The 27,657-nt window shown below is 42.8% G+C and overlaps 1 protein-coding gene and 3 non-coding genes across 6 annotated transcripts in view; 3 read left to right on the forward strand and 1 right to left on the reverse strand.

Annotated features, from left to right (window-relative positions):
- Positions 1–7,378: 7,378 nt before the first annotated feature.
- trnaw-cca (transfer RNA tryptophan (anticodon CCA)) lies at positions 7,379–7,450 on the forward strand. The gene has a single exon. It is a non-coding gene; the product is annotated as a tRNA-Trp (tRNA).
- A 586-nt stretch (positions 7,451–8,036) lies between these two features.
- On the forward strand, positions 8,037–8,108 carry trnaw-cca (transfer RNA tryptophan (anticodon CCA)). The gene has a single exon. It is a non-coding gene; the product is annotated as a tRNA-Trp (tRNA).
- Positions 8,109–10,564: 2,456 nt separating this feature from the next.
- Positions 10,565–10,636, forward strand: trnaw-cca (transfer RNA tryptophan (anticodon CCA)). The gene has a single exon. It is a non-coding gene; the product is annotated as a tRNA-Trp (tRNA).
- A 1,885-nt stretch (positions 10,637–12,521) lies between these two features.
- The window catches only part of cul2 (cullin 2), a 57,482-nt gene continuing 42,346 nt past the window's right edge, over positions 12,522–27,657 (reverse strand). For all 3 annotated transcript variants that reach the window (XM_056299299.1, XM_056299296.1, XM_056299297.1), the window contains one exon: positions 12,522–13,273. In XM_056299299.1, the coding sequence (XP_056155274.1) occupies positions 13,142–13,273 (132 nt within the window). In that variant the 3' untranslated portion in view covers positions 12,522–13,141. The remainder of the gene's footprint in view (positions 13,274–27,657) is intronic.

Here is a 27,657-nt window from a genome sequence, read left to right on the forward strand (position 1 = left end):
TTTTGAGCTGTCTGCTCTCAGCCATTGAGCTCTGAAAACTGCTGTGGCCCGCATATATTCTTCGATCTGGTTGGTTGGCTTGGTGTTATTTTTTTAGCCACTCAGTCAGCTGCTCAGCCCTCTCCTGGGATATAGGCGATGCTATAATGACGGAAGACACAATTAACTTGTGAAATAAAATGAATGTATGGATGTGCAACAGTTGTATAATGGTAGAATTACGAATTTTAGCTTTGCAAAATCATTATGGTCCTTAGCCCAAATGGAGTGTAAGGGCCATTTCAGAGTCTACACAAGCTACGCAGACGCGGACGTGAATGCATGAAGCTATAGAAGGGGGGTGTGACGCGTACTTGCGTAGCAATGTGTTGGCCTAATTTTTGTAATGCAACGCAAATGCAAGTGCTATTTACTGCTATTCTAAAGTAAGGTGTTATGTAGCAACTGATGTGCATTCTCTATGTACGAAAAATACATGCGTGAGCCTTCCATTTACAACGCGTAGACTATGAAACAGCCCTAACAGTACAGAAAACTATTTCAGACAGATGTTGCTACTCTCTGTACGTCCATCGGACCACTAATTTGTAACTCTGTCACAATGCAACAGTTTATTTAAACTTCACAACGAACTTGGCGAATTGCTATGCAAGTGTAAAACGGTCAAAAACATACAGTAACTAAACCATTTATGCTCCTGTAGAGAACCTCAGTCAATGCTAAAATAGCACATTAATACCGCTTGTAGCTCTCTTCACAACACAGACACAGGTCGGTTCTTGGAAACGGGCGTTTATTGCTTGGACACGTCTTGTTTCTCTGATACATCCACGCCTTAGTCACGCCTTGAGAAATATATTTGTGAATGAACATAATATAAAATACATCAACCAATTATACAGTACATGAAAACAAATTAAAATACAAAATGGCGCTGAGCGCGAACATGAAACAAAGGCATTCAATACCTTGCTGGCCGCTTGTCATGAAAAGAGGTTCTTCCGTCCTTGGGAGTCTTTAGAAAGTTTCACAGGTATGTGCATTTCAGCACACGGATCCTGTAGCGCGTCTGACTCCAGATCAGAAGGTTGCGTGTTCAAATCACGTCAGGATCATCAATTTAGCTGGCCGATCATATCCCCCAAACCTGACATGCTACTGTAAATAACTGGCTAAACTAAGTACTTGTGGACAGTAACACACAATATGAAACTATTGGACTGAAGTCAATAGCATGACGTCACTGAAAGATAAATTTACTACAAATTGACATGTAGAACACACATGAGAGGACTTCAGCTACATAACCCAGACCATGTGTGTCCAAATATATACTTTACTCATCCGCAGAATGAAAAGCTCAAGATAGCCTATAAAAGGGCAGACTAAATTGCATTCTTCTATTTGCTTTACGATCTGCATTTAAGATGAATTAACCTGAACCAAACATGATCCGATCAGACCCTTAAGCTAGCCTAACCTCAAACTGTACTGCATTACATCGAGGAAATATTTGAACTCAAAGATAACGCCAAAACCAAACTACGGGTAGTAGCGTGATCCTCCCACGCACTACGTTGCCCTGGCGTAACTCCTGTCAGGTGAAAAGAAGCGGCGGGCGACATGTGGCAATCTGAGCCCTCCCCAGAGTGGGGTGGGGTGGGGATCCAAAGAAAAAAAAAGATACCCCCAAAATTTAACACGAAGATTTGGTCAACTCAATCCTGCTCGATTTATCACTTTTTACTTTTACTGCCCTTTGATATAAATTGGTTTCAAATCATTTTAGGATGGTAAAACTCTTATAAACTGTTAAAATTCTTCACAGTGCATGTCATTCTTTGACATTTGCTAGGGCCTCCTATCTGTTAATGGAGAAGAGCTGGTCTATTGTCATAATTGTCATTTTGGCCCTTAACTACTCTCAGCCCTGACTATACGATTTTAAGAGGCAGTTAAAAAAAAAGAAGTATTATTCCACAACATTTAGGGTATTCGTCACAGGGAATTTTTTGGTGTGAGCATTTAAACACCTGCAGATCCTGTGGCGCAACGGTAGCGTGTCTGACTCCAGATAAGAAGGTTGCGTATTCAGATCATGTCAGGATCATCAATTTAGCTGGCCGATCAGTTATGTCCCTCAAACCTGCCATCCTACTATAGATAACTTGATACATGGCCTACTTGTGGACAGTAAAATACAATATGAAACTATCGGACTAAAGTACTGGCGGCCTGTCCAAGGTGTCTCTCTGCCTGTAGCCCAATGACTGCTGGGATAGGCTCCAGCATCCTCGCGACCCTGAGCAGGATAAGCAGTTTGGATAATGGATGGATGGATGGACTAAAGTCAATGGCATGACATCACTGGGGGAAAAAATCACTTTATCCATATGGTCACATCAAACAACATGAGAGGACTTAAACCATATAACCCTGACCATTTGTTTCCAATTTATGCTTTGCTCGTCTGCAGAAAGAAAAACTTGATAGCCTATAAAAGGGCAGACTAAACTGCGTTCATCTATCTGCTTTATTATCTGCATTTAAGATGAATTAACCTTAACCATCAGGCCCTTAATCTAGCCTAACCTCAAACTGTACTGCATTACATCGAGAGAATATTTATAGTAAAAGATAATCCCAGATCCTAACACAAAGATTTGGTCAACTCAATTCTGAATTTACCACTGACTTATCACTTTTACTGTTACCTGATCTTTGATAGAAATTGGTTTCAAATCATTTTAGGAATCAGGAACACTTTGTTTTTCCCCCAACCCACAGCAATACAACACGAAGACAAAAACACAAATCCAAAAACTACAAGAACACATATATCCAAACTACAAAAAACGAAAAAATCACTGTCGAAGAGAACGAACGCCAGCAAGGATGACTGTCAGAACTGACGGTCTGCATGGGCTAGCAGTTAGCTTAGCCTACACCACATCCTGTCAGACCGCCCTCGGTGTTTCCTCTTCGGGCGCAGCTCCAGAGAGGGCCATGGTCCTTGGGCCCACCGGATGCAGCAGACCAGGCTTCCTCAGCTGATCCAATACTAGCGCTCCCAGCCAGACACCTTAAACGCACCTCCCCGCACTCCACACAACACTAAAAACAGTAAATTCTAGGGCGATGCCACCGCCACACCGCCCTTGGTGTTATTGGAACCGCCTTGTTAGTCAACCGAACTTTGTCTCATTCTGCTTTTGTCTCTGAGAGTTTCATATTGTTTTCAACATGGATGGCATGCTCTTAAACAGCAGCCAATCGTCCTCTGTCCCAACCCACACAGTGTTTGCGTGCCTGACGGCTGATTTCTACCTCCGTACCGTCCAGGAAACGGGTCTTGAACTGCCGTTCATACGGGGAGTCATTGCGTTTGTTCGGCGGCACTGGTGGCGCTAGACCACTGTTTTCCCTGAAAACTTTAGTCAATCTGACTAAAAAGTCAGACGCATTCAATCCAGGCTGCTGTCTACAGACCTTTATTGTCCCCCGTCTCATGGTGTCCGGGAACCTGTCTCTCCTTCTGCCACACAGTCCCTCTACATGGCGCTGATAATCGGCATTTTCTGCCAGTTATAACAGTCAGTTTCATCCCGGCTCTACCCACCTGGGGTGGAGGCAGGGCGGTCGCTGGGCTCCGTGTGACGGGCTCCGCTGCTGCAGCCAGCTGTTCTCGGGCCTCTGGATATAGACGGGCAGGCTGTCGTTGGTCTGCGGCAGGTTGCTGCTTATCTACGGGTCTCTGATTAGCGGCTGAGATGGGTAAGAGATCCAGGTCTTTCTGTGAAAGCTGAGGACAGTGATTGATGCCCCCCCCCCATTGGCTCTCTTCTCACTATTACTTTGCCTGTTTCTTTTCTCAGCCTCCTCTTTCCACATCCTCAATGCACTTCAATCCACTTTTCGCTGTCCTTTTTTATTTTACTTTCATATTTTACCATCTTATCCTTATCCTGCAATTTATTATGTTTTGCAGCTGTTTTGTTTCCCCCCAGCTGTTCTGCTGTAAAACAACCAGTTTCAGGAAATCCAAATTTATTTTTCCACATTGAAAGCTGATTACAGGAGTCATCACCATGTCTTTCACACATAATTTTTTACACATCCTGTCAGATAAGACTTGTCAATCAAAGGTTTGCTTTGTTTCGTCCCCATTTTCTAATCTGCAGTCACTCTTACCCGGAAATGTCCTATCATGACCATTCAAATGACATTATTCATTATTTCCTTTGCCAATGGGTCGTCACCCCTAAGTGAATGTCATTACCTTCAGACGTCTTCACGTGGTCTTCAATACTGTATCCTCATTTAGATAAACCGTATCACACAATTCCTTTCCCCACAATCCCACAACCGTCTCTTCTCAACCCCGGGAGTTGACTATGAGCTGTCCTCAGGGGAGGTGGACTTCCTGGGTCTTACGCGATTTTCCAATCCCTTCACCAGACTGGCCAGCCAGATTTAATCCATGCAGAGAGTGGGTCAAAGAAAAATATGATTAGGCTATAGCTGATCTGTGGTCAAAGATTAAAAGTAAGCAACATACATATATGAACTCCTTCACTTGAGGCAACAACTCATCCCCAACCTGGAGGGAGCAATCCACCATTTTCCTGTAGAGAACCATGGCCTCAGAAATAGAGGTGCTGACTCTCATCCCGGCCATTTCACACTCAGCTGCAAACCGCCCCAGTGCACGCGGGAGGTCGTGTTCTGATGAAGCCAACAAAACCACATCATCTGCGAAGAGCAGAGATGAAATGATTGAGGAAATATTTAAAGTAAAAGATAATCAAAACCTAATAAAAATTTGGTCAACCCAATTCTGATTTTACCACTGACATAATTTTTACGGTTACCTGACCATTGATAGAAATTGGTTTCAAATCATTTTAGGAATCAGTAACACTTTTGTCATTTCATTTCATGTGCTTGCATACATGAAATGAAACGAAATATCGCCCCCCCCCCCAACTGACTCTCCTTCTCGTGCTGTTCATGTGAGGCCATAAATTACCACAGCTGGTGAGGGGCTATTCCCGAAGATGTGGACTTTCATTCTGTACTCAATAACATCCTTATTGGGGCCATTACCTTTGTACCAGAAGAAGCGCGTGAAGTTTCTGTCTTCAGGCCAGACAAGAAAACAGTGGAACATCTGCTGTATGTCTGCATTAATAGCAACAGCTTCTTTCCTAACGCTGAAGAGTAGTCTGAGGGGTCTGTTATTGAGGCCTGGGCCAGTGAAGAGGATGTCATTAAGAGAGACTCCAGTATACTGTGAGCTTGAGTCGAAGACAACCCTGATTTGGCCTGGTTTCCTTGGCTGGTAGACCCCCAAAAGAGGTAAATACTAACATTCTTTGTCCTTCTCAAGTAAAGGAGCTACTTCTGCATGGCCTTTCTCTAGTATCTTCTCCATGAACCCAAAGAAATGGTCTTTCATTTTAGGCTTTCTACTGAAAAAGCATTGTAATGACCTAAAGCGCTCCAGTGTTTGAGCTTTGTTGGTGGGCAAATGGTGTCTTTGTGGTTTGAAATGAAGAGGAGCTACCCAATTGTTCTCTTCATCCTTGTAGAAACCCTGCGCCATGATATCGAGGAAGATGGTATCTTAAACAGAAGGAGCCAACTTCTCAACACCCTTTATCCTCTTGAACACATCACATCCAACATGGTCTCCCTTTTACTCTTCAGGTGACTTCTCCATGTGGACAGTTGTGTGGAAACCTGGAATGCTGATATGGTTGAACTTCTCTTTCACATTGTAGAGGTTGGGACATAGTTTGAAAAGAGACGGCCGACCATTCTCCAGAGTATTTGTTAAGAATACATTCATTTTGTCTGGTTTGTGAACCTTTCTGATGCAAACGTTACCAACTATAACCCACACTAAATCTAGTCTCTGTGCAAAGGGTGCGTCGTGTGGTCCACTGATCTGCTTCCACAATTTATGTATCCTTATGATGTCCCTTCCAAGCAGGATTGGGGCTTCAGGAACAAGCTCTGGGATCTGATTTGCAATAGTCTGCAGTTGTGGATGACCAAGGGCCGCTTGCAGTGTGGGAATCTCTGAACGATCATTTGGAATCTGGTTGCACTCCATCAGGGTTGGTAGTGGAAGAATGACCTGTCGATCCATGGATTCCACCTTAAAGCCATACACTTTTCTCCCCGCCATCTCAACTATGTCAGCACAAGTTCTAAGTGAGTAGGGGGAACTGTCACCTTTAATGTCAAAATGGGTAAAAATGTCTGACCTCACCAGCGATCTGTTGCTTTGGTCATCAATAATCATATAGGCTTTGATTGCTTTCTCTCACTGACCACTGGGAAAGATTTAGACAAGGCAAATCTTAGAACAGAATTTTCTAAAGAGATCTCTGCCACAAACCTCAGCACACCTGGATGACACTGAGTCTGGAAGGGTGTAATTTTTCTCCTCCCTGCCGTGCTCCTCTGGAGGAGTGGGAGCCTTTGTGGACTCTGTGGAAGGCCCTAGATATAGCGCTAAGTGATGTTGTTCACTACTGCATTCAGTGCATTTGACACTCTTTTCAGTTTTTTGCTTGGTGTGTTGTCGATGCTACACACTTAAAGCAGATGCCCTTTTGTTTCAGAAGGGTTTTCATATCTTCAAGGGACTTCTCTCTAAACACACGGCATTTGTACAGAGAGTGTGGCTTTTTATGTATGGGACAGGGCTTTGCAGGATCAATATTCGTCTTAAGCATATCATCTGCTGGGGAGATGATATGTATACCAAACAAAAACTCCAGCTTGGTCGGGTGTCTCTACAGACACCCACAGTATGCGGGTGGGAAGCCGGATGTGAAGAGTTGGGTAATTGGCCAAGTATAAATGGGGAGAAAAGGGGGAGGTACAACGAGTGGACTTTGAACTCCCCTTGTCTGTACAAATTTGTTTGTTTGTTTCCTCCGTATGACAGTTGTATACCTCCGTATTTACCTGTTTGTTAAACTATTATACTTAATAATCGAGGAAATATTTGAAGTCAAAGATATCCCCAAAACCTAACACCAAGATTTGGTCAACTCAGTTCTGATTTTACTCTTGATATATAATTTTACTGTTAGCTGGCCATTGATAGAAATTGGTTTCAAATCATTTTATGATTGTAAAATTCTTATAAAATGTTAGATTCTTCACACCGCATGTAATTCTTTGACCTCCTGTCTGTTAATGGAGAAAAGCTGGTCTATCGTCTTAATTGTCATTTTGGCCCTTAACCACTCTCACTTCTGACTATATGATTTTAAGGGGCAGTTAAAAAAAAGTATTATTCCACATTTGGGGTACTCATCAGAGGAAATTTTTATTTTGTGTGAGCATTTCAGTACCAACAGATCCTGTGGCGCAACGGTAGCGCGTCTGACTCCAGATCAGAAGGTTGCGTGTTCAAATCACGTCAGGATCATTAATTTAGCTGTCTGATCGTTTATATCCCCCAAACCTGACATGACATAGTTACCTGGATACATGGACAACTTGTGGTCGAACAGAAGTATTCGACATGAAACTATCGTAATAAAGTCAATAGCGTAACATCACTGAAAGAGTAACTTACGTCAAATTGACATGCAGAACACTACATGAGAAGGCTTAAAGAATATAAATAAAATAAAATAAATAAAAAATAGCTAACACTAAGATTTGGCTAGCTCAATTCTGATTTTACCCTTGATTTGTAAATTTTACTGTTAGTTGACCTTTGATATAAATTGATTTCAAATCATTTTAGGATTGCAAAATTCTCATAAAATTTTAAATTCTTCACACTACATGTCTTTGAAGTTGCAAGGACCTCCCATCTTTTAATAGAGAAGAGCTGGTCTATTGTCGTAATTGTCATTTTGGCCCTTAAGCACTCTAACTCCTGATTATATGATTTTTAGAGGCATTAAAAAATGTATTTGATTTGATTTTGATACACCTTATTGACTCCACAACATTGAAGGTATGCATCACTGGAACTTTTTGGTGTGAACATTTTAACACGTACAGATCTTGTGGCGCAACGGTAGCGCGTCTGACTCCAGATCAGAAGGTTGCGTGTTCAAATCACGTCAGGATCATCAATTTAGCTGGCCGATCAGTCATATTCCCCAAACCTGACATGCTACTGTAAATAACTGAATAAACGGGCTGCTTGTGGACAGTAACACACAATATCAAAGTATCGAACTGAAGTCAATACCATGACATCACTGAGACAGTAACTTACTTCAAATTGACACGTAGAACGCACAGGGGAGGACTTGATTATTATTACCCTCACAATGTGCGTCTTTGCTCCTTTGCAAAAGGAAAAACTTAAGATAGCCTATAACAGGGCAGACTAAATCACATTCTTCTATCTGCTTTACTATCTGCATTTAAGATGAATTAACCTTAACCAAACATGATCTGATCAGGCCTTTAAGCTAGCCTAACCTCAAACTGTACAGCATTACATCGAGGAAATATTTGAACTTAAAGATATCCCCAAAACCGAACTGGAGGGAATAGCGTGATCCTCTCACGCGCTACATCCCCCTGGCGAAACTCCTCACTGTCAGGTGAAAAGAAGCGGCAGGCGACTCCACATGTATCACAGGAAGCATGTGGTAGTCTGCAGCCTTCCTCGGAGGCAGAGGGAGTGGAGCAGCAGCGACCGGGACGGCTCGGAAGGGTGGGGTAATTGGCCAAGCACAATTGGGGAGAAAAAAAGGGGGGGGGGTAGATATCCCCAAAACCTAACACCAAGATTTCGCACAACTCAATTCTAATTTTAACCTTGATTTATAACTTTTACGATTAGATGACCTTTGATATAATTTGGTTCCAGATCATTTTAGGATTGTAAAATTCTTATAAATTTTTAAATTCTTCACACTTAATGTCATTTTTTGACATTTGCCAGGACCTCCTATCTTTTAATGGTCACTTCAGAATCATAAATTTACCTGGTGGATCAGCTGTATCCCCCAAACCTTGCATGCTACTGCAGATAACTGGACAATTGACTACTTGTGGACAGTAACATACAATATGAAACTATTGGACTAAAGTCAACAGCATGACATCACAAAAAGAGTAACTTACTTCAAATTGACATTTAGAACACATATGAGAGGACTTAAACAATATAACCCTGACCATGTGTGTACAATTTATGCTTTGCTCATCTGCAGAAGGAAAAACTTACGAAAGGGCAGACTAAATTGCATTCTTCTATCTGCTTTACTATCTGCATTCAAGATGAATTAACCTTAACCTAACATGATCTGATCAGGGCCTTAACCTAGTCTAACCTCAAACTGTACTTCAGTACGTTGAGGATATATTTGACGTGAAAGATACCCCCAAAACCTCACACAAATATTTCATCAACTCAATTCTGATTGTACCCTTGACTTATCACTTTTGCTGTTTGCTGACATTTGATAGAAATTGATTTCAAATCACTTTAAGATTGTAAAATTCTTATAAATTGTTAAATTAGTCACACTGCATGTCATTCTTTGACTTTTGCCAGGACCTCCTATCTGTTGATGGAGACGAGTTGGTCTATTGTCTTAATTGTCATTTTGGCCCTTAACCATTCTCACCCCTGACTATATGATTTTAAGGGGCAGTTAAAAAAAAAGTATGTCACAACATTTGGGGTATTCATCATAGGGAATTTTTTTGGTATGTGCATTTCAACACCTACAGATCCTGTGGCGCAACGGTCGCACGTCCGACTCCAGGTCAGATTGTTGAGTTTTTAAATCACGTCAGGATCATAAAAGCTTGCCTATCAGTTATAGCCCCCAAACCTGACATGCTGCTATAGAAACCTGGATACATGGCTACTTGTGTGCAGTAATATACAATATGAAACTACCGGACTAAAGTCAATAAGATGACATCACTGAAAGTGTAACTTACTACAGATTGACATGAGAGGACTTATACAATATTACCATGTGTTTCCAATTTATGCTTTGCTTATCTGCAGAAAGAAAAAAAGTTTTTATAGCTTACAAAAGGGAAGACAAAATTGCATTCTTCGATCTACATTACCATCTGCATTGAAGATGAAATAACCTTATCCAGACATGATCTGATTAGGCCCTTAAGCTGGCCTAACCTTAAACTGTACTGCATTACATCAAGGAAATATTTAAAGTAAAACATATCCCCCAAACCTAACACAAAGACTATATGTCAACTCAATTCTGATTTTACCATTGACTTATCACGTTTACTGTTGACTGACTTGTGATAGAAATTAATTTCTTATAATTTTAGGATTGCTTGTAAAATGTTAAATTCTTCACACTGCATGTCATTCCTTGACCTTTGCCAGGACCTCCTATCTGTTAATGGAGCAAAGCTGGTCTATTGTCGTTATTGTCATTTTGAACCTTAAGCACTCTAACCCCTGACTATATGATTTTAAGGTGCAATTTAATAATAATAGTTTTTTTTTAAAAAGTATTTTTCCCACAATAGTTAGCGTACCCATTATAAGGAGTTTTTTGGCAGGAACATTTTAACACTTACAGATCCTGTGGCGCAATGGTAGCGTGTCTGACTCCAGATCAGAAGGTTGCGTGTTCAAATCACGTCAGGATCATCAATTTAACTGGCCGATCAGTTATATCTCCCAAACCTGACATGCTACTGTAGATAACTTGACAAACGGACTACTTGTGGAAAGTATCATACAATATGAAACTATCGGACTTAAGTCAATAGCATGACGTCACTGAAAGAGTAACTTACTTCAAACTGACATGTAGAACACACATGAGAGGACTTAAACAATATCCGTCTAATTTATGCTTTGCTCATCGGCAGAAAAAAAAAACAAAAAAATATTATTCCACATTTACGGTATTCATCATAGGGGTTTTTTCTTCTTTTTTTTGTGTGGTGTGAACATTTCAGCACAAACAGCTATTGTGGCGCAATGGTGTGGAAGGTTGTGTTCAAATCACATCAGGATCACTGATTTATTAGACGGTTCAGTTATATCCCCCTAACCTGACATGCTGCCATCGCATGTTTTTGTTTTTATTCTTTTTAACTTTTATCTTTACTATTTACTGTTTTATTTTTCCCTCTTGCACCAACGTGCCAAGACAAATTCCTTGTATGTCATTGTACTTGGCAATATGATTCTGATTCTAATCACCTTTTGTTCTGCAAATTTTGGCGGCATCAGGAGATAGTTAGAGCTTTGATCCTCCTGCACTTCTCCGGTGCCCTGAGGCGATTGAAACACTTGCAAAAGGCAACCCAAGTCTTAGCTCCGCCACCCACTTTAGAGGTGACCACTCCCCCTGGAGGAAAACAGCAGCAATGCTCAATCCCAAACAGCCTTCTTGTGGAGCCCTCAGTGGCAATTCAGAAAGTAGGATTTACATTTAGCCAACAGGTCAATACAGAGCAAATTAGACGGGCATAAAGCTTTCCACAAAGCTGTTTTTTTTCTACAAAAATTTAGTAAAAGAATCACAAGGTGCTCTGTAAGCATAACATGCTGCAGAAATGGAACGAGTGTGGACTGACTAAAAGGCGATATTAGATGGGGAGAGAGAGAAAGCGAGAGAGAGAGAGAGCGAGAGAGCAACTTGAGCTATAATCACGCCACAACTGAAAGCCCCTTTACCACTGAAAAACTCACGCAGCCTGAGAGTCTGTCACGTCCTTTAAACAACCTGGATAAAACGCTCTGTATTAGTGATACACAGTGGGGCAGCTTAGCTCCAATATTCATAAGGATTGTGTATTCTGTGATAAAAGCACCAAACGTGGTACATAAGCAGCTTAATATATTTAGAAGATGTTTGGATATGGAGCCACTGAAAATTAACCCCGTAGCGGCCATGGCAGCCATGGACGTTATTATATGGCTTTTTGCGGGGCTGTAGCCTCCCTAAATTTCATATCAGCCATTATGACAAGACAGTGGAGAATGTTACCTTTCCAGAGATACCAGTATTATTGTTCAAGTCCAAACAGAACCAGAGATATGCCATTTTACATATCAGATGTCACCAATGCATGCTGAAAAAACTTAAGTTTATAAGCAGTACTTTTGTAAATAAAAAAACAATCAACACTGTTGAAGTACTGAATTGTGTATTGTTTCCTGCAATCACTGGTTCTAAACCTTGCCCAACAGAAGAGTTTTTAGGTATAGATGTCTATACATAGTGTATCGATGAATGATGTCTCAAAAGGGACTGGGAACTTAGTTTTTTCAAATCTAATAACGTCCATGCCTGCCATGGCCACTACGGGGTTAATCTTCAGTGACTCCATATCCAGATTTCTTCTAAATATATTAAGCTACATATGTAACAAGTTTGACGCTTTTATCACAAAATGCACAATTTTTAATGCTAACCTGCACCACTAATACAAAAGTATGAGATATAATCAAACCTGTATCTCTTATCATGAACAGTAGTAGCACAGATAACACTGACAACTTTTTTTGTAATTATTTATTTGACAAGCAGCAGGATCATGTTTGTCACCTCTTTTTTTTTTCTTTACAATAGTCAGTATACCAGTTTTATTACAAGGTTTTTCCTAGTTTCGGTACATTTAAAAAAAGAAAATAAAATAAACACACACACACACAAACAACTGCAAACATGAGAAAAGAAAGCATGTTTTTATCTGTTTTGCCGATAAAGTTTCACCAATGTCACAGCTCTTTCGCCATTTATTTTGATTTACTGTTTTCCGCTAGGTCGACTAAATGTATTCATCAGTGCTTTCTGCTCGGGGGGCTATAGGCTTTTTTTTTTTCTTCATTAACGCACAGGTGCGTGGCACTGGTGATGTTGTAAACAGCATAAAATCAGACGGTGGGGGATTTAGGGGCAAGGTGGTCTCACGCATGGTGGTTTCAGTTGGCTGTCTAACATCCAAGATGGAGATACCAGTCCTGCTTCAGTCCTCCCCACAGGATCACACAAGGCAGTGACAGTCCAAAACGTCATGTATTAATGAGTCTTAACCTGTTCTTTTTATACTTTTTTCCTTTTACGTTTTAGACCTGCGTCTGCTGGTCATTCAGATGGGCGGGTGTGTGTGGGTGCTCCTCTTGGTTCCACTCTTCTGTTTATGCAACGTAACTGTACTCGTCCGCCGAGCTCTGACTTCTCTCGATGTACTGCTTGTCGATGAGCACTTCAATGCACTTTTTGATCATGCTGATACTGGGGTTGAACCTGGCTTTGGACTGGTTGATGACCTGAAGAGAAAAGAATAACAGGAAACATCAATACACTGGTGAAAGATTTACATGCCACAGACCAGGGGTCTGTCTCACTGAACAACATTATTGAGTAAGCTAGAAAACGGCACTAGGCAAAACCTGGAACAGCTCTTTTTACTTCAGACCATGTTCCTGATTTGAGGGGATACCAGGTTTTTTTTTCTTCCTAGGTTTTTTTTCTCTTCCCCTTATCCCACCCGATTAACCCAATGGCATATGGCTGGAACTTTTGTCGAATAACTCCCCTGGCTCACGTTTCCACAGGAAGGAGATAATCGTTACACCAGCTTCCTTCAAACTCGTGTCGGCTGCTCTCGTTCTTTTACACACTGAAGCCTCGCATGGATTGCATCACCTTCAGGCCACGATAGGGAGAATGCGTTCAGTTGCTTGGCTGCAGGCACCCGGCTGGGCCAGAGGGATCGCTGGAGAATGACGAGTCCCCGAACACTACACCGATCTACACCCACTATCCCTCGGCCAAGGGTGGCCTAATGAATGCCTTACCCTGTGGACGCTCTGGCCGTGACCGGTTACGGCGAGTCTGGGATACGAACCTCCCAGCCACATGACGAGCGGGTTGCAAGAACGGCGGTTTACTCCGCTCGGCCACCAGAGCGGCGGGATACCAGGTTTTAAGGCCTTTGCACACCAAGTCCGTATTTTTAATCCGAAACTGTTGCACTTCTAAAAATAAATATGATGTCACGTTGTGTCAATCACATCGACACACCGACTCCGAAAGTTTTGTCGGTCATTTAAGGTTTTCGGAACAGGTTCGATTTTCTGCCTTTTCCCCCCCCGCATCTGTCAAAAGCCTTTAGAGAGTTGTTTGACCACTCAGAGCCACCGTACATGCAAACATCGTCATCCAAAAAGGCATCTGCGAAACGTATTCACTTCGTCTCCCAGCACAAAGCACTTTATGACAAAGAAAGCAAAGAATATGGAGATGCGGAATTGAAAGACAGATCGTGGCAGGTGACTGCAGAACAGCTTGGAATCGGGGATGGTAGGTACTGATCACAAAACAAAGGATGTAGGAAAGATGAGACAGTAGTGATTGTGCTATAGGCACTTACGCTAATTTGCCTTGTTTTACATTACGTTAGTTGAAGCAGTGAAGAAAATGTGGCGTAACCTGCGGGACCCATACGACCGCAAAAAGAGAGAACAGCAGGGCAGAAGTGGACAGGGAGTCGGCAAGAAAAAGACGTGGAAACATTTGGAAGCAATGTCCTCCCTGAAAGAGAAGGTAACAGCAATGATGATGCTTACAGCAGAGTGCAATTTAACGGCTGCACTGTATCATTTCATAACTCAGAGAGACTACTTTCAACAGGTCCTATAGTAATACTCAGCTGGGTGATGAGGACGAGGAGGAGGATGAAATAGAGGATGAGGACAGCACACAGACAGAGCGGGAGAGCGACAGTGTGGAGACAGAGAGGGAGGACGGCTCAGCCCCTTCAGGTAGAAGGGGCTGAATAGAAGAAGAACACGCATCGGACTCAGTGTGCAAGGTTTCTGTGCGTAACGATTTTTATCGGATGATGGATTAAAAAAACATGAAAAATACAGACTTGGTGTGCAAAGGCCTTTACTCAGCTCAGTTATCCAGCTATCTTCATCAATCTTGCTTGATGAGGCAGGGCCCTGATGTATTACTCTCAGTTGTTCACGTTTCATTGGACTCACTGCTGTATTGTTGCTACAATGCTTTGACACGTTGAATAATTTATCATCATGTAACTCCGCATTGACCTTTGACTGCGAAATCTGCCAACACCATTCCGTGAAATGGTTAGTTGAGATTGCGTCATGTGAAACGCATTCAGACTATCACATTTACCAATATTCAATATAACAATATTCAACCACATTTCTGGGCTACACATCCAAAGTTCTGTCCAAGAGATGGTTTTTTGATTGTTTTCATTCTATAAAAACTAGTTATGCTAATCACCCAATCGTCTCAAGACGAGAGGAGTCCTAAGCCTGTGCTAATTACACGGGAGGAGTGTAGGAAGGAGGGACAAGGTATGCACAAGGTGGAAGGTGAGAACACAGCCGGGCAAAACAGAGAAACAAGGCAACACTGCAGGCCCTAGCATAACAAATAACTCATAACTAGCCATGTACAAAGGGGGAGGAGTACAGTGGTGTCACATGTAGGGGTGAGATAGTAGCAGAATGAGGACACTGACTGTTTGCATAAAGGCATGGAACATATTTGAGAGTTTGTGTGTTTGTGTGAGCTGGAGCTGACAACTGAGAAAGAAAGGTGCTTCTCTAGGGCAGGCGTGCTCTGACTTGGTTCATTCCTAAGACATCACTCCACCATAACAGTCTTATCTCACTACAAGGGAATTCACTTTGAAAAATACACACACTCGTGTATACACTGCTAATACATATATGGGTCAGTGATGTAGAAGGTTTTCAAAACATCAAGAGTTTGAAAAAGTTTTTAGTTTATGTTTTAGTTTTTTGTAAAGTATCCTCTTTGAATTTTCTTAACTTAAAATAAAGAATACAAGGGTGTCCAGGTAGCATAGTGGTCTATTCCGTTGCCTACCAACACGGGGATCCCAGTTAGAATCCCCATGTTACCTCCGGCTTGGTCAGGTGTCCCTACAGACACAATTGGCCATGTCTGCGGGTGGGAAGCCAAATGTGTGTCCTGGTTAGTGCACTAGCACCTCCTCTGGTCTGTCGGGGCACCTGTTCGGGGGGGAGGGGGAACTCCCTCCCACGCGCATAACACAAAGACAACAAAAAAAAACACACTCATCGAAAAACTACAAGAACTAAAAGAACACATATATCCAAACTAACATATATCTTAAGTAAAAAAAAAAATAAAAAAATCACTGTCTATCAATGTTTGTGTGTGTGTGTGTGTGTGTGTGTGTGTGTGTGTCGGCCCTGTGATGGCTTGGTGGCCTGTCCAGGGTGTCTCCCCGCCTGCCGCCCAATGACTGCTGGAATAGGCTCCAGCTTCCCCGCGACCCTGAGAACAGGACAAGCGGTTCAGCTAATGGATGGATGGATGTCCAGGAGAATGAACGCCAGCCAGTATGACTGTCGGAACTGCCGGTCCGCATGAGCTAGCAGTTAGCTTAGCCTGCCCCGCTGCTGTGTCCTGGCAAGACCACCCTCGGTGTTTCCTCTTCGGTCACAGCTCCAGTCAGGGACGTGGTCCTAAGGCCCACAGGATGCAGCAGACCAAGCTCCCTCAGCGGATCCAATGCCAGCTCTCCCAGCCAGACACCTTTGACACACCTTCCCACACTCCACATGACGACACTAAAAACCCAGTGAAGGCTAGGTGAGGCCGCTGCCAGACTGCCTTCGGTGTTCTCGGAACTGCCAGTCTGCATGGGCTAGCAGTTAACTTAGCCCGCCCTGCTTCTGTATCCTGTCAGACTGCCCTCAGTGTTACCTCTTCGGGCACAGCTCCAGGCAGGGCCGTGATCCTTGGGCCCACAGGACGCAGCAGACCAAGCTTAAAAAAGACCCAAGATTAAAAAAGGCAGGCCCATCATGTACCAAGGAGGTTGCGCCATATCAGCACTCACATCAGCCTGCTTGAGTCGGGGCTTCTGGCACCTGCTTGCCGTCGCTCCCAGCTGTCTACTTCCAGCAACCACACTAGCTGGCTTTAGCTGGGGTATTTGGCATCAGGATGCCAGTGCCCATTGCTGCTCACTTCCAGCAATCACAGCAGCTTGCTATAGCTGGTAGGACTGAACAGTTAATCAAATTCAAACCGAAATCGCAATGGAATAGAACACAATTTTCAAATCGCAAAGGCTGCGATTCAAATAAGTGTTTTTTTTATATATTACATAATCTAACCAATCGGATCGGGTCGGAAACACCTGGTCATGTGGGGTTCACGTACACACACGCTACCGAATGAGAGCAGTAAATGAAGAAAACAACTTGCCACGCTATGCTTTGATTCTAGCAGTAATGTTGCTATCTTGTGAACATGGTCTCAGCAGAACCGAACACTGAAGAGGAGACTTTAGTGTCAAAGAGGAGCAGTACGTCAGTTACCTGGAGCTATTTTGGATTTAGGAAAGAAGATGCTGCACGGAGTCAGGTGTTGTGCAGAACATGTCTTGCTACTGTAGCTACAACACGGGGCAACACTACAAACCTGTTCCAGCATTTAATAAAGCATCACAAGATCATGTATGACAATTGCATGGCTAAAAACCCAACTACCGGTGTGTTAAGCAGGCTGAATACCATCGGGCAGGGATCACTGACTGAAATGTTTGAGAGCATATCTCCATATGAACAAGATTCAAAATGGCACTGCAAAATTACTCAGGTGATAGCGGAGTTCATAGGGAAAGATATGATGCCCCTCAACACGGTGACCAAGGCTAGGTTTACGGCTTTGGTACAGACACTTGATAAATGGTACAACATGCCATCCCGCACATATTTTAGCCAAGTTGCCATACCGGAGCTATATAAAACATGCAGGCAGAGAGTCACAGCGGAGTTTTTCGCTACTACCAAGGAAATGTGGTCAAACCGTACAGCAGAACCCTATCAGAGTCTGACCATGCATTTCATCAATGAAGAATTTGACCTCAAAGCTTGCTGTCTTCAGACTGCTTACTTACCAGATGACCACACTGGAGAGAACATTGCAGCCGGCCTAAGAGAGGGGCTAGCCAGCTGGGACCTTGATGAAGAAAAACATGTATGCCTAACAATGGACAACGCATCAAACATGGTGAAGGCAGTGCAGCTTAAAGTGATACTGACATCAAAATCTGAAAATTCCTATTGATAGGCTATGTTCCAAGTTGGAATGTGACCACGGAGAAATTCATTGGCCAAAACAGCGCATCTGCGGCCACTCGAGAGAGATCTGTGACTGACTGTAGATGGTGTCCAATGACAAACTGTGCCGGTGGATACGTAGACACCAGTCAGTTTGCATATAGGGTTACACAGCCCTCTATACTACGTATGAGAGCTGTGGATAACTGGATCCATGTGATATTAATCGATGTTTATCGGTCAGTTATCATGTTGGTGGACATGAGCAGTATGCGCGGTAGCGGTAGTACGGTGACGTTTGACATGGAGTAGCCAATAGCTTTGAATTCATAAAACCACACCTATTTTCGGTTATGATTCAAACTCCCAATGTTAAAAAATGTGTTCAGAAAGGGCATGTCAGTCTCTCTTTAACAAGTGGACCAGGCTCCAGTGTTTCGGCCACCGATTACATCTTGCCATTGGTAAGTTTTTTCAGTATTTGTGTGTATGTGTGGGTGTGTGTGTGTGTGTGTAACAGAGACACACACACAGAGATAGAAGAGAATGTGAAAGATTAAGAACAGAATGGCTGAATGAAAGATGGTTTGTTTTCTAATGTAACTGTGTGTGTGTGTGTGTGTGTGTGTGTGTGTGTGTGTGTGTGTGTGTGTGTGTGTGCGTGCGTGCTTGTGACAGTCTACTAACTTCTTCTTTTGGCTTGTTCCCGGTTTCTCAGGGGCCACTACAGCGGATTTTACAGTTTCCATCAGTACCCTGTGAGGGCACAGCACCAATGGCGACCATTGTTAACCCGGGCCTTGGTCGAGCCCATATGGAACCTCGACCAACCCGGTATGGTCTTGTCAATCCACATAATGATTTGGCAAATTTTACGTTAGAGACCCTTCCTGACACAGCCACTAACCCTATGGACGGGGGCACCAGTAAAACACTAGATGCCATCCCAGTATTCATGGACTTGGGCCCATGCCTGTTGCCTAGTTATATGTGATAGCCTAGTAACACACAACTTAAATTATATAAAGTACACTAATTTAAAAAAATTTTCATTTCTTTCAGAAAATGCAATGAAAGATCACAGTGTCAAGTGCAACAGGGCTGTGCGAGAAGCTGGGAGGGCACTTCTCCCACAGTTGGAAGAAGGCAGCAGCAATGATTGAGGCACAGAGGGAGCTCAATCTTCCTGAGCACAGTCTCATAACTGAGTGCCCAACATGATGGAGATCCAAAGAAATGATGATTGCAAGGGTGCTGGAACAGACCAAGGCTATATCCCAGCTATTGTCAGGCGATCAAAATGCGCACCCCCTTGTCCCGACCTGGCAGGATATTGATGTTTTTGAGTCCATTCACAAAGTGCTACATCCTCTCCAGGAATTTACTGATGCTCTTTCTTGAGAGGAGTATGTCAGCATTTCCTAGCTCAAGCTAGTTCTCCATCTTCTGGCCACATCAGTCCTGGCTGAAGATGATGAGGACACTGACCTGTCTAGGTCGATTAAAACCAAGGTCCTGGCATACCTCAATGACATACGTATAGCGACCATGACACCCAGGAGCTTTTGGAAGTCGGGTCATTTCTGACCAGAGGTTCAAAACACAGTACATCAGCGCAGACCACATCTGTAATATTACGACCCGACCGAAGACTGAAATGGAACAGTCAGCAAGACGTATATATAACCAAGTTAAGATAAAGTCTAATAATAATAATAATGTTCTTGAATATGATAGGTTATTCTTCATTGAATAGGTTATTCAATGTTATTCACACACACACACACACACACACACACACACACACACACACACACACACACACACACACACATATCCCCCTCACTGCAAAACTTATGGCTGTTATTTCTTTTAATCTGGCAGGAAAAGAGGTCCCGTACTGAAACCGTTTCGAAGCCTCAAAGTGCAAAGCCCTCTGTCGAAAAGTCAAAGAAGTCTCTTGGCAGCTTTTTCAAGACCAGTGTGGCATCTCCTGCTTTGCCTATGCAACCTGAAGATGTTGTGGAGGCTGACCTGATGATCCCTGTCATTGATGGAGAAGAAGATCCCATGGTCTGGTGGAAGCTGCACAAGATCAACTTTCCATCACTGAGCAAATTGGTCAGCAAGTAACTTTGTGTACCAGCCACAAGTTCCCCCTCAGAACGTCTGTTTAGCACTGGAGGGAATACAGTAACTTGTACTTGTTTGTTCTTTAAACCAACAAAAGTCGATATGCTGGTTTTCCTGGCAAAAAAACTTGTGAGTTACTGAGAACCATACAGTAGGATGACGTAGTGGCTGCCAGAGCCATACTCCTTTGTGCACTTCATTGTGTGTGGTTTGTTACTGTTACTGACTGGAGTTCAGTTAAGATTACTACTACTCCTACTTTCGGCTGCTCCCGTTAGGGGTCGCTTAAAGCAGATCAACCATTTCCATCTCTTCCTGTCCTCTCCATCTTCCTTTGTCACACCAGCCACCTGCATGTCCTCTCTCACCACATCCATAAACCTCCTCTTTGGCCTTCCTCTTTTCCTCTTCCCTGGCAGCTCCATATTCAGCATCCTTCTCCCAATATACTGACTGGAGATCAGTAAGATTAATATTTTTTTCATGTTCAGTGTTTCTTTTTCTTTTTCGATTTTATTGAAAAGTGCAATCCACGTGTTTACATATGTTTATTAAAACGACTGAGTTATCTAAATATTTTTAGAGTGGTCGAGCCACAGACTTGTTCTTTTTTATGTTTATACACTTTAGTTTGTGTGATTTGTTACTGTTACTGACTGGAGATCAATAAGATTCATATTTATTTTTCATATTAATGTTCACACCAGGACTGTTGTTTGTTGATCTTCTTTCAGATTTTATTAAATCAAATTTTTTTACATTTTCACCTAAAGATTAATTAAAAAGTTAACTCATGATAATTATAGTACCTGTTTACAAGGGCTGAAGTTAAATCAATCAATATTCTGTGATTGAAAGTTTTTCTTTTTACAATTCAGTAGTTAAATAAAGGGCGGCACAGTGGCACAGTGGTTAGCGCAGTCGCCTCACAGCAATAAGGTCCTGGGTTCGAACCCTGGCATTGTTCAACCTTGGGGGTCATCCCAGGGTGTCCTCAGTATGGAGTTTGCATGTTCTCCCTGTGTCTGCATGGGTTTCCTCTGGGTGCTCCGGTTTCCTCCCACAGTCCAAAGACATGTAGGTCAGGTGAATCGGCCATACTAAATTGTCCCTAAGTGTGACTGTGTCGGCCCTGTGATGGACTGGCGGCCTGTCCAGCGTGTCTCCCCGCCTCCCCCAATGACTGGTGGGATAGACTCCGGCATCCCACAACCCTAAGTAGGATAAGCGGCTTGGATAATGGCTGGATAGTTAAATAAAGATGTTATTCATATCAATTCATGCATCAATTCATCTCATTTCATCATAACACTTTGGCCTGGCCTACAGGAAAGCAGTTTATTTGTTGAGTGTATCCAGTATTGTGTTGGCCATACTAGAAAATGACTTATTGTTTGTGTTTAATGAATAATACAGAAGATAAGGAAGTTTGAAAAAAAATTGTATACTAAATCGCAATCAGATTATTTTCCCAAATCGTTCAGCCCTAATAGTGGGGGCTTCCATCTCCCAGCTTCATCAGTCCCTGCATCTCCTGTCAACTAGAGCCATTGGCACTGGGATGCCGGCAACCAGCTTTCCTCCACAGCCCTTGCAACAACAAGTTCCTTCCATACTTAACTGCAGTCTTCCCTCTCAACCCATTCTGGCTCAGCAGGAGACCATTAACTTCACTTTGTCTACAACTAATCCTCCCCTTCATCATTCTAACTCTTCCATCTCCCGTCCTTCTTCAATTCTGGGAGAAGACTTCGCCTTCACTATGCCAACCAATAACCATGTCATTGCCCTCATCAAACACGCTGGGGAAGGGTCGTGGTTATCAAAAGCAGACATCACCAGTGTTTTCAAAATTCTCCCTACCCACCCTGACTTCTGGCAATTCTACGGCATCCGCTGGTGAGGTGCATATTACTTCGGTGTTAGGCTTACTTTTGGTTACAAGCAACCCTTAACTCTTCGACACCCTGTCAGAAGCCTTCTGCTCGATCCTGTCTAACAACAATACGACTTCATTCCTCATTTATCTCTTGGACGAATTCCTCATCATTTCCCCTCCCTCATTTCCACCTGCTCCTGGTCTGGTCACTCTTACTTAAGTTTTCTCTGACCTCAGGGTTCCACTGCTTGTAGAGAAAACAGAGGGCCCATCCACATCCCTTGAGGTCCTCAGAGTCACTCTTGACACCTGTGTCAGGCTTCACTCCCAGTTGAAAAGTTCAACCAAATCAGCCTTCTGATCTCCAATTCCTCCTCGCTCCATGCTGCAACAACACTAACTTCTCTCCCTCCTAGGCCACTTCAACTTCACCCTATGCATCATTCCCCAAGGGCCAGCCTTTATCTCTCACTTGCTATCTATCACTTCTTCTGTCCCATCACTCTTGACTTCCATATCCTGAACTCTGTGGCTCAACCTTCGTGCCAATACGAATAGAATCACCTTCTTCTACAATGACCAACTGACTCGCCCACATGGCATCCATCTGTACAGTGATGCTGCTGCTCCTGCCAGTTTTGGGGGTTTCTACAATTGAAGATGGTTCACAGCAGAAGGATCCCCAGAGCTCGCAAATAAATGCCTGGTTGTTTCCTGCGCTCTCTTCAAAATCTACCCCATAATAGCCGCAGCTATTGCATGGGGCCATGAATGGTTCCGAAAGTCCATCCTTATATACTCAGACAACTTCGCAGTTGTAGACATAAATAACGCTCCAACTCCCCATCCATCATGTCGTTCATGCACTGCTTAATTTGGCACTCCATCACACGCCAATATGTTCTCCACGCAGCTCATGTTCCCGGTCACTCCACTGCCATCCATGACTCTTTTTTTTTTGTTTCAGAAGTTGAGAAGCTTGGCCCCTCATGCAGATACCCTCCCAACACCAGTTCCTCCATATTTAGCACTGACATTCAACTCATAAATCCTGCCTTTACCCTTAATCGTCGACTCCCAGAATGCCAACATCAACAGACTACCACCCTCAACCCTTTCATCCTACTGGACAGCTTGGAAAAGTTTCCATTACTTTCATGACCAGTATAACATAACCTTCCCGTCGTTCGATCCCATCACCTTGACTTGTTTCATTATCTATGCTCATTCCTTGATGGCTATTAAAACACATGCCATTGAAGTTTCTTAGTGCCATCAGCTTCTTCTCCAAACTCATAACCGGCAGTCCGGGAATGACCTCCAGCCATCCTCTGATAACCTCACTCCTCAAAGGACTTATACATCAACAGCCATCTAAAACTCCTCACCACCTTCCTCTTACTACTTACAGTCTACATCCACACAATCTGCTCCGGAAATTGCACTCCTCATGTTGCTTGAACTCTTGAAGCCATGTTCTTGCTTGATTTTTTTCCCCGGTTTCATCAGATGCACTGAATTCACCATCTGAGCCATTCACTTTGATTCACGTCACCATGCTTGCATTTCAGACTTCTCAGATGACACAATGGTATTCTAATTAAAACGAACAAAAAACAAATCAATCCAGTCAGCCTACACCGATCCTTTACTTCAAAGTCCAATCACTGATGAAAACCTTTCGGAGACCCTCACAAACTACTTGTTATACTGGAAATCTCAGCGCATAACACTGACAGACCCCTGGATGTCAGTGCTGCCTTTGAAAAGGTTGATCACATATTTTTCTAGAGCGATAAGAAAAATGGGTCGGCCTCTCTGGCCCGGTTCTCAACTGGTTTAGAACATATCTACAGGCAGTTCTTTGTGTCTATTGGAGACGTTTCCTCGGACAAAGTGGGTATAATGTGTGGGGTACCCCAAGGTTAAATTCTTGGACCATTATTATTTAATCTCTTTATGCTCCCACTTGCACATGTTATACAGAAACACAAAAGAAATTACCATAATTACGCAGATGATTCACAACTGTACATATCCTTATCTCCTGATGACCTAGATCCCATACATTCTCTAACCCAATGTATTGATGATATTAATCTATGGACGCCAGAGAACTTTTTACAATTGAACAAAGACGAGACAGAAATACTTATTTTTGTTGCAAATACTCAGAGACAGAGAATTACAGCTCATCTCAGCTCTCTGTCTCTGAATTACAGCTCATCTCAGCTCTCTGTCTCTGGAGTGAAAAAGTGAAGCTAGAAATCTTGGTGTAATCATAGACAGTGATCTAAATTTTAAGAGCCATATCAACCATCTCACAAGATCAGCCTTCTACCATCTTAAAAAACATTTCAAAACTAAGGGGCTTTCTATCAAAATCAGACTGTGAGAAATTAATCCATCCATCCATTATCCAAACCGCTTATCCTGCTGTCAGGGTCGAGGGAATGCTGGAGCCTATCCCAGCAGTCATTGGGCAGTAGACTAGATTACTGTAATGGACTATTCACTGGCCTCCCAAAATCAGTTGTGCACCAACTACAGTTATTTTCAAAATGCAGCAGCACGTGTTCTCACTGGAACTAAAAAGTATGAACACATTAAACCTGTTCTTAGATCTCTGCATTGGCTCCCTGTCAAAACTAGACTCGATTTTAAAATTCTGTTAATTGTATACAAAGTGCTAAATGGCCTTGCACCACACTAGTGTTGTAGTACTCGAGATCGGTCTTGGTCTCGAGACCGGTCTTGAGACCACTTTTTAAGGGTCTCGGTCTCGTCTCGGAATCGAAGGCATTTTTACTCGGTCTTGTCTCGGTCTCGGACTGGGCGAACTCGGGATTTTTGATCAAGACCGGTCGAGACCGGGCCAGCACTGTGATAACAGAGAAAAGAAGAATGCAGCTGCTGCCTTCCCGGTGTCACACACTCTTTGTGACACCTGGAGTGACATGCCCCCTGTACAGAGTGGCTCAAGACGACCCGCCATGAAAAATGTCAGCAAACTCAACCATCATTAAGTTTGGTTTCCAAAACCATAAGGACTTTATCTGTAAAAGGACATGCAAGCGAAAACACTGCAGTGTGCAAATTCTGTGGTGCACAACTCACAGAAACTGCCAGGACAATGTCAAGCTTTTATCGGCACATTGAGAGGAAGCATAAAGACAGGTAAATTAACCATTAAATTAGCTACACTGGGAAAGTTAAAATCTGACAATTTCAACACCCCATCCTAAGACATTGAGCCAAAATAAGCTCTTTTCTTCCCACAATCGTTTTTTTGCTAACTTTCAGAGCACCGAGTGTATATTACAGCCAAATTAGCTTGCATAGCATTGTCAAAAGCAAGATAACAGAATAACAAACAATGAACCCGCCAGGTATTAGTCGAGCCCCCAGGCACCAGAAATTAGTCGAGCCCCCAGGCGTTAATTGGGAGGTTCTTATGCAATGCAAACGTTGTTCACTACACCAGTAAATGCAGTAAATGGGTTGAACTTTAGATGAGACCATCGGGAGATATTTCTAGTCTACAGCGTCCTCCATGTTGGTGCTTCGGCTGCAGAAATTATCGTTTGGCTCAACAATGAGCCAGAAAGCTAATGCTGTGCTAGCTATTCAAAGTCAATAACACTGAATGAGTATGGTTAATCAAATTTGTTTGATAAAAAATATTGTAAAAAACATTAAAAAGCACATATTAAGACAATAAAAACTCAGTAAGGGCAATGCTAAAAAATGTAAAAGCTTGTTTAAAAGCAGTAATTTAAAGTGACATTTGATTTCATTTTAAAAAAGTGAATATATATTGACTATATAGTGATGCATGATGTCTCTCTGGCTTCTATAATTTGTTGCTTGTTTGCACTAAGCACATGCCTGTTAGAGATGTAACGTTTGAATCGTCTGAGAATTCTCTCTTGGTATTGGTGGGACTTAAATCATTTTAATTCCTACTCAATTTCAGGTTCCTGGAGTACAAGGCTGGACAACAGGCAGATGCTACACAGCCAACTATGGCATCCTTTGCCCAGAAAGTGCAGATCTACAGTCTCCATTCCCCAAGGCAGCAAGCCATCAGCGATGCCATTGTCAAAAATTTGATAATTGGGTGTTGCCTGCCACTGTCCCTTGTGGAAAATTAACATTTTAAAAACTTTCTTGAGATTGTAGATAACAAGTACACACCAATCTCTAGGAGAACAATTTTTGAGAAACACATACCAGTTTTGGTAAAGAAAGTTAAGGAGACTGTTCTTGAGAAGCTGGAGAAAAGCTCAACAGTGTCCTTAACTACTGATATCTGGTCTGATCGTAGACTGCGTTCCTTCCTCGGAGTAACTGCTCATGTGTGCAACAAGTCAAATGAATCCTATGCCCTTGAATCCTACTTGCTGGACTGTAGACATTTCACAGGCAAACATAGTGGAGAGCGAATTTCTTCTGCCTTTGAGGAGATCACCGACGAACATGGTATCCGTCAGAAGATAAGTTATATTGTCACAGACAATGCGGCCAATATGAAGTGTGCTTTTAAAGTTCAGATGCCACAACAGCAGTCAGATGACAGTGAGAGTGAGGAGGAGAATCTAGATGATGAGCACCTGTGGGAGGACATGAATTCTGTGGAGGACACAGCGCTACTCCGGTCATCAGGTGAGCGTCTTTCTTGTTTTGCTCACTCCCTGCAGTTAGTTGTGAATGACGGCATGAAAGAAGTTAAAGCCATCTCTCGCAGCATTGCCAAAACATCACGCTTCTCAACTCTGTTACACAGCAGCTCACAGTTCAAAGACAAATTTGAGGCTGCATTTGACTTAACGAAGACTATTCCTGCTGCAAACAGCACTCGCTGGAACAGCACTTTCAAACAAGTGCAGGCCTTCACAGCTCTGGACCATAAAGCTCTGACTGAAATGTGCAGCAAGGACTATGAAGAAGTGGTATTCAGCACTCGTGAGTGGAACCAGCTTAAAGAGCTGACTTCAGTTCTCGCACCATTCTCAGAGGCAACAGACCTGACAGAGGGAGAGAAATCCATTACCATTAGCATGGTTGTTCCGACTGTTCTGGACCTGCATACACACCTTGTGAAGATGGGGGAGACACGAGTAGTGTTGGCCATTAGTAAAGGCCCTCCATCAGTCTCTGATTAAAAGATTCAGTGGAATCTTTGGCAAAACAAATATGACTAAAGACAGTGGGGGACAGGAACCTTTCAGCCATAATGTCTATTTTTTAGCTACAATGCTTGATCCACAGTTTGGATTAAGCTGGGTGGATCTGGATGTTACTAATGGGCTAAATGCAACGCCACTCATGAAGTTTAGAGATGAGCTGAAGAAAACACTGACAGGTATACACACATACATTTTACATCAAGAGAAAAATATTGTGAGAGCAGTTTATTATTTGATACCTGCAGACACTGTATATCCTTTAATCTAACCTGTTTTTTTTTTTCTGTTTGCTTGTGTTTTTCAGACACTTTGATCGCTGAGGTTGAAACTTGATGGACTGTGAAGGTAGT

Source organism: Lampris incognitus, chromosome 19, assembly GCF_029633865.1.
Source record: "Lampris incognitus isolate fLamInc1 chromosome 19, fLamInc1.hap2, whole genome shotgun sequence".
Classification (NCBI taxonomy): Eukaryota; Metazoa; Chordata; class Actinopteri; order Lampriformes; family Lampridae; genus Lampris; species Lampris incognitus.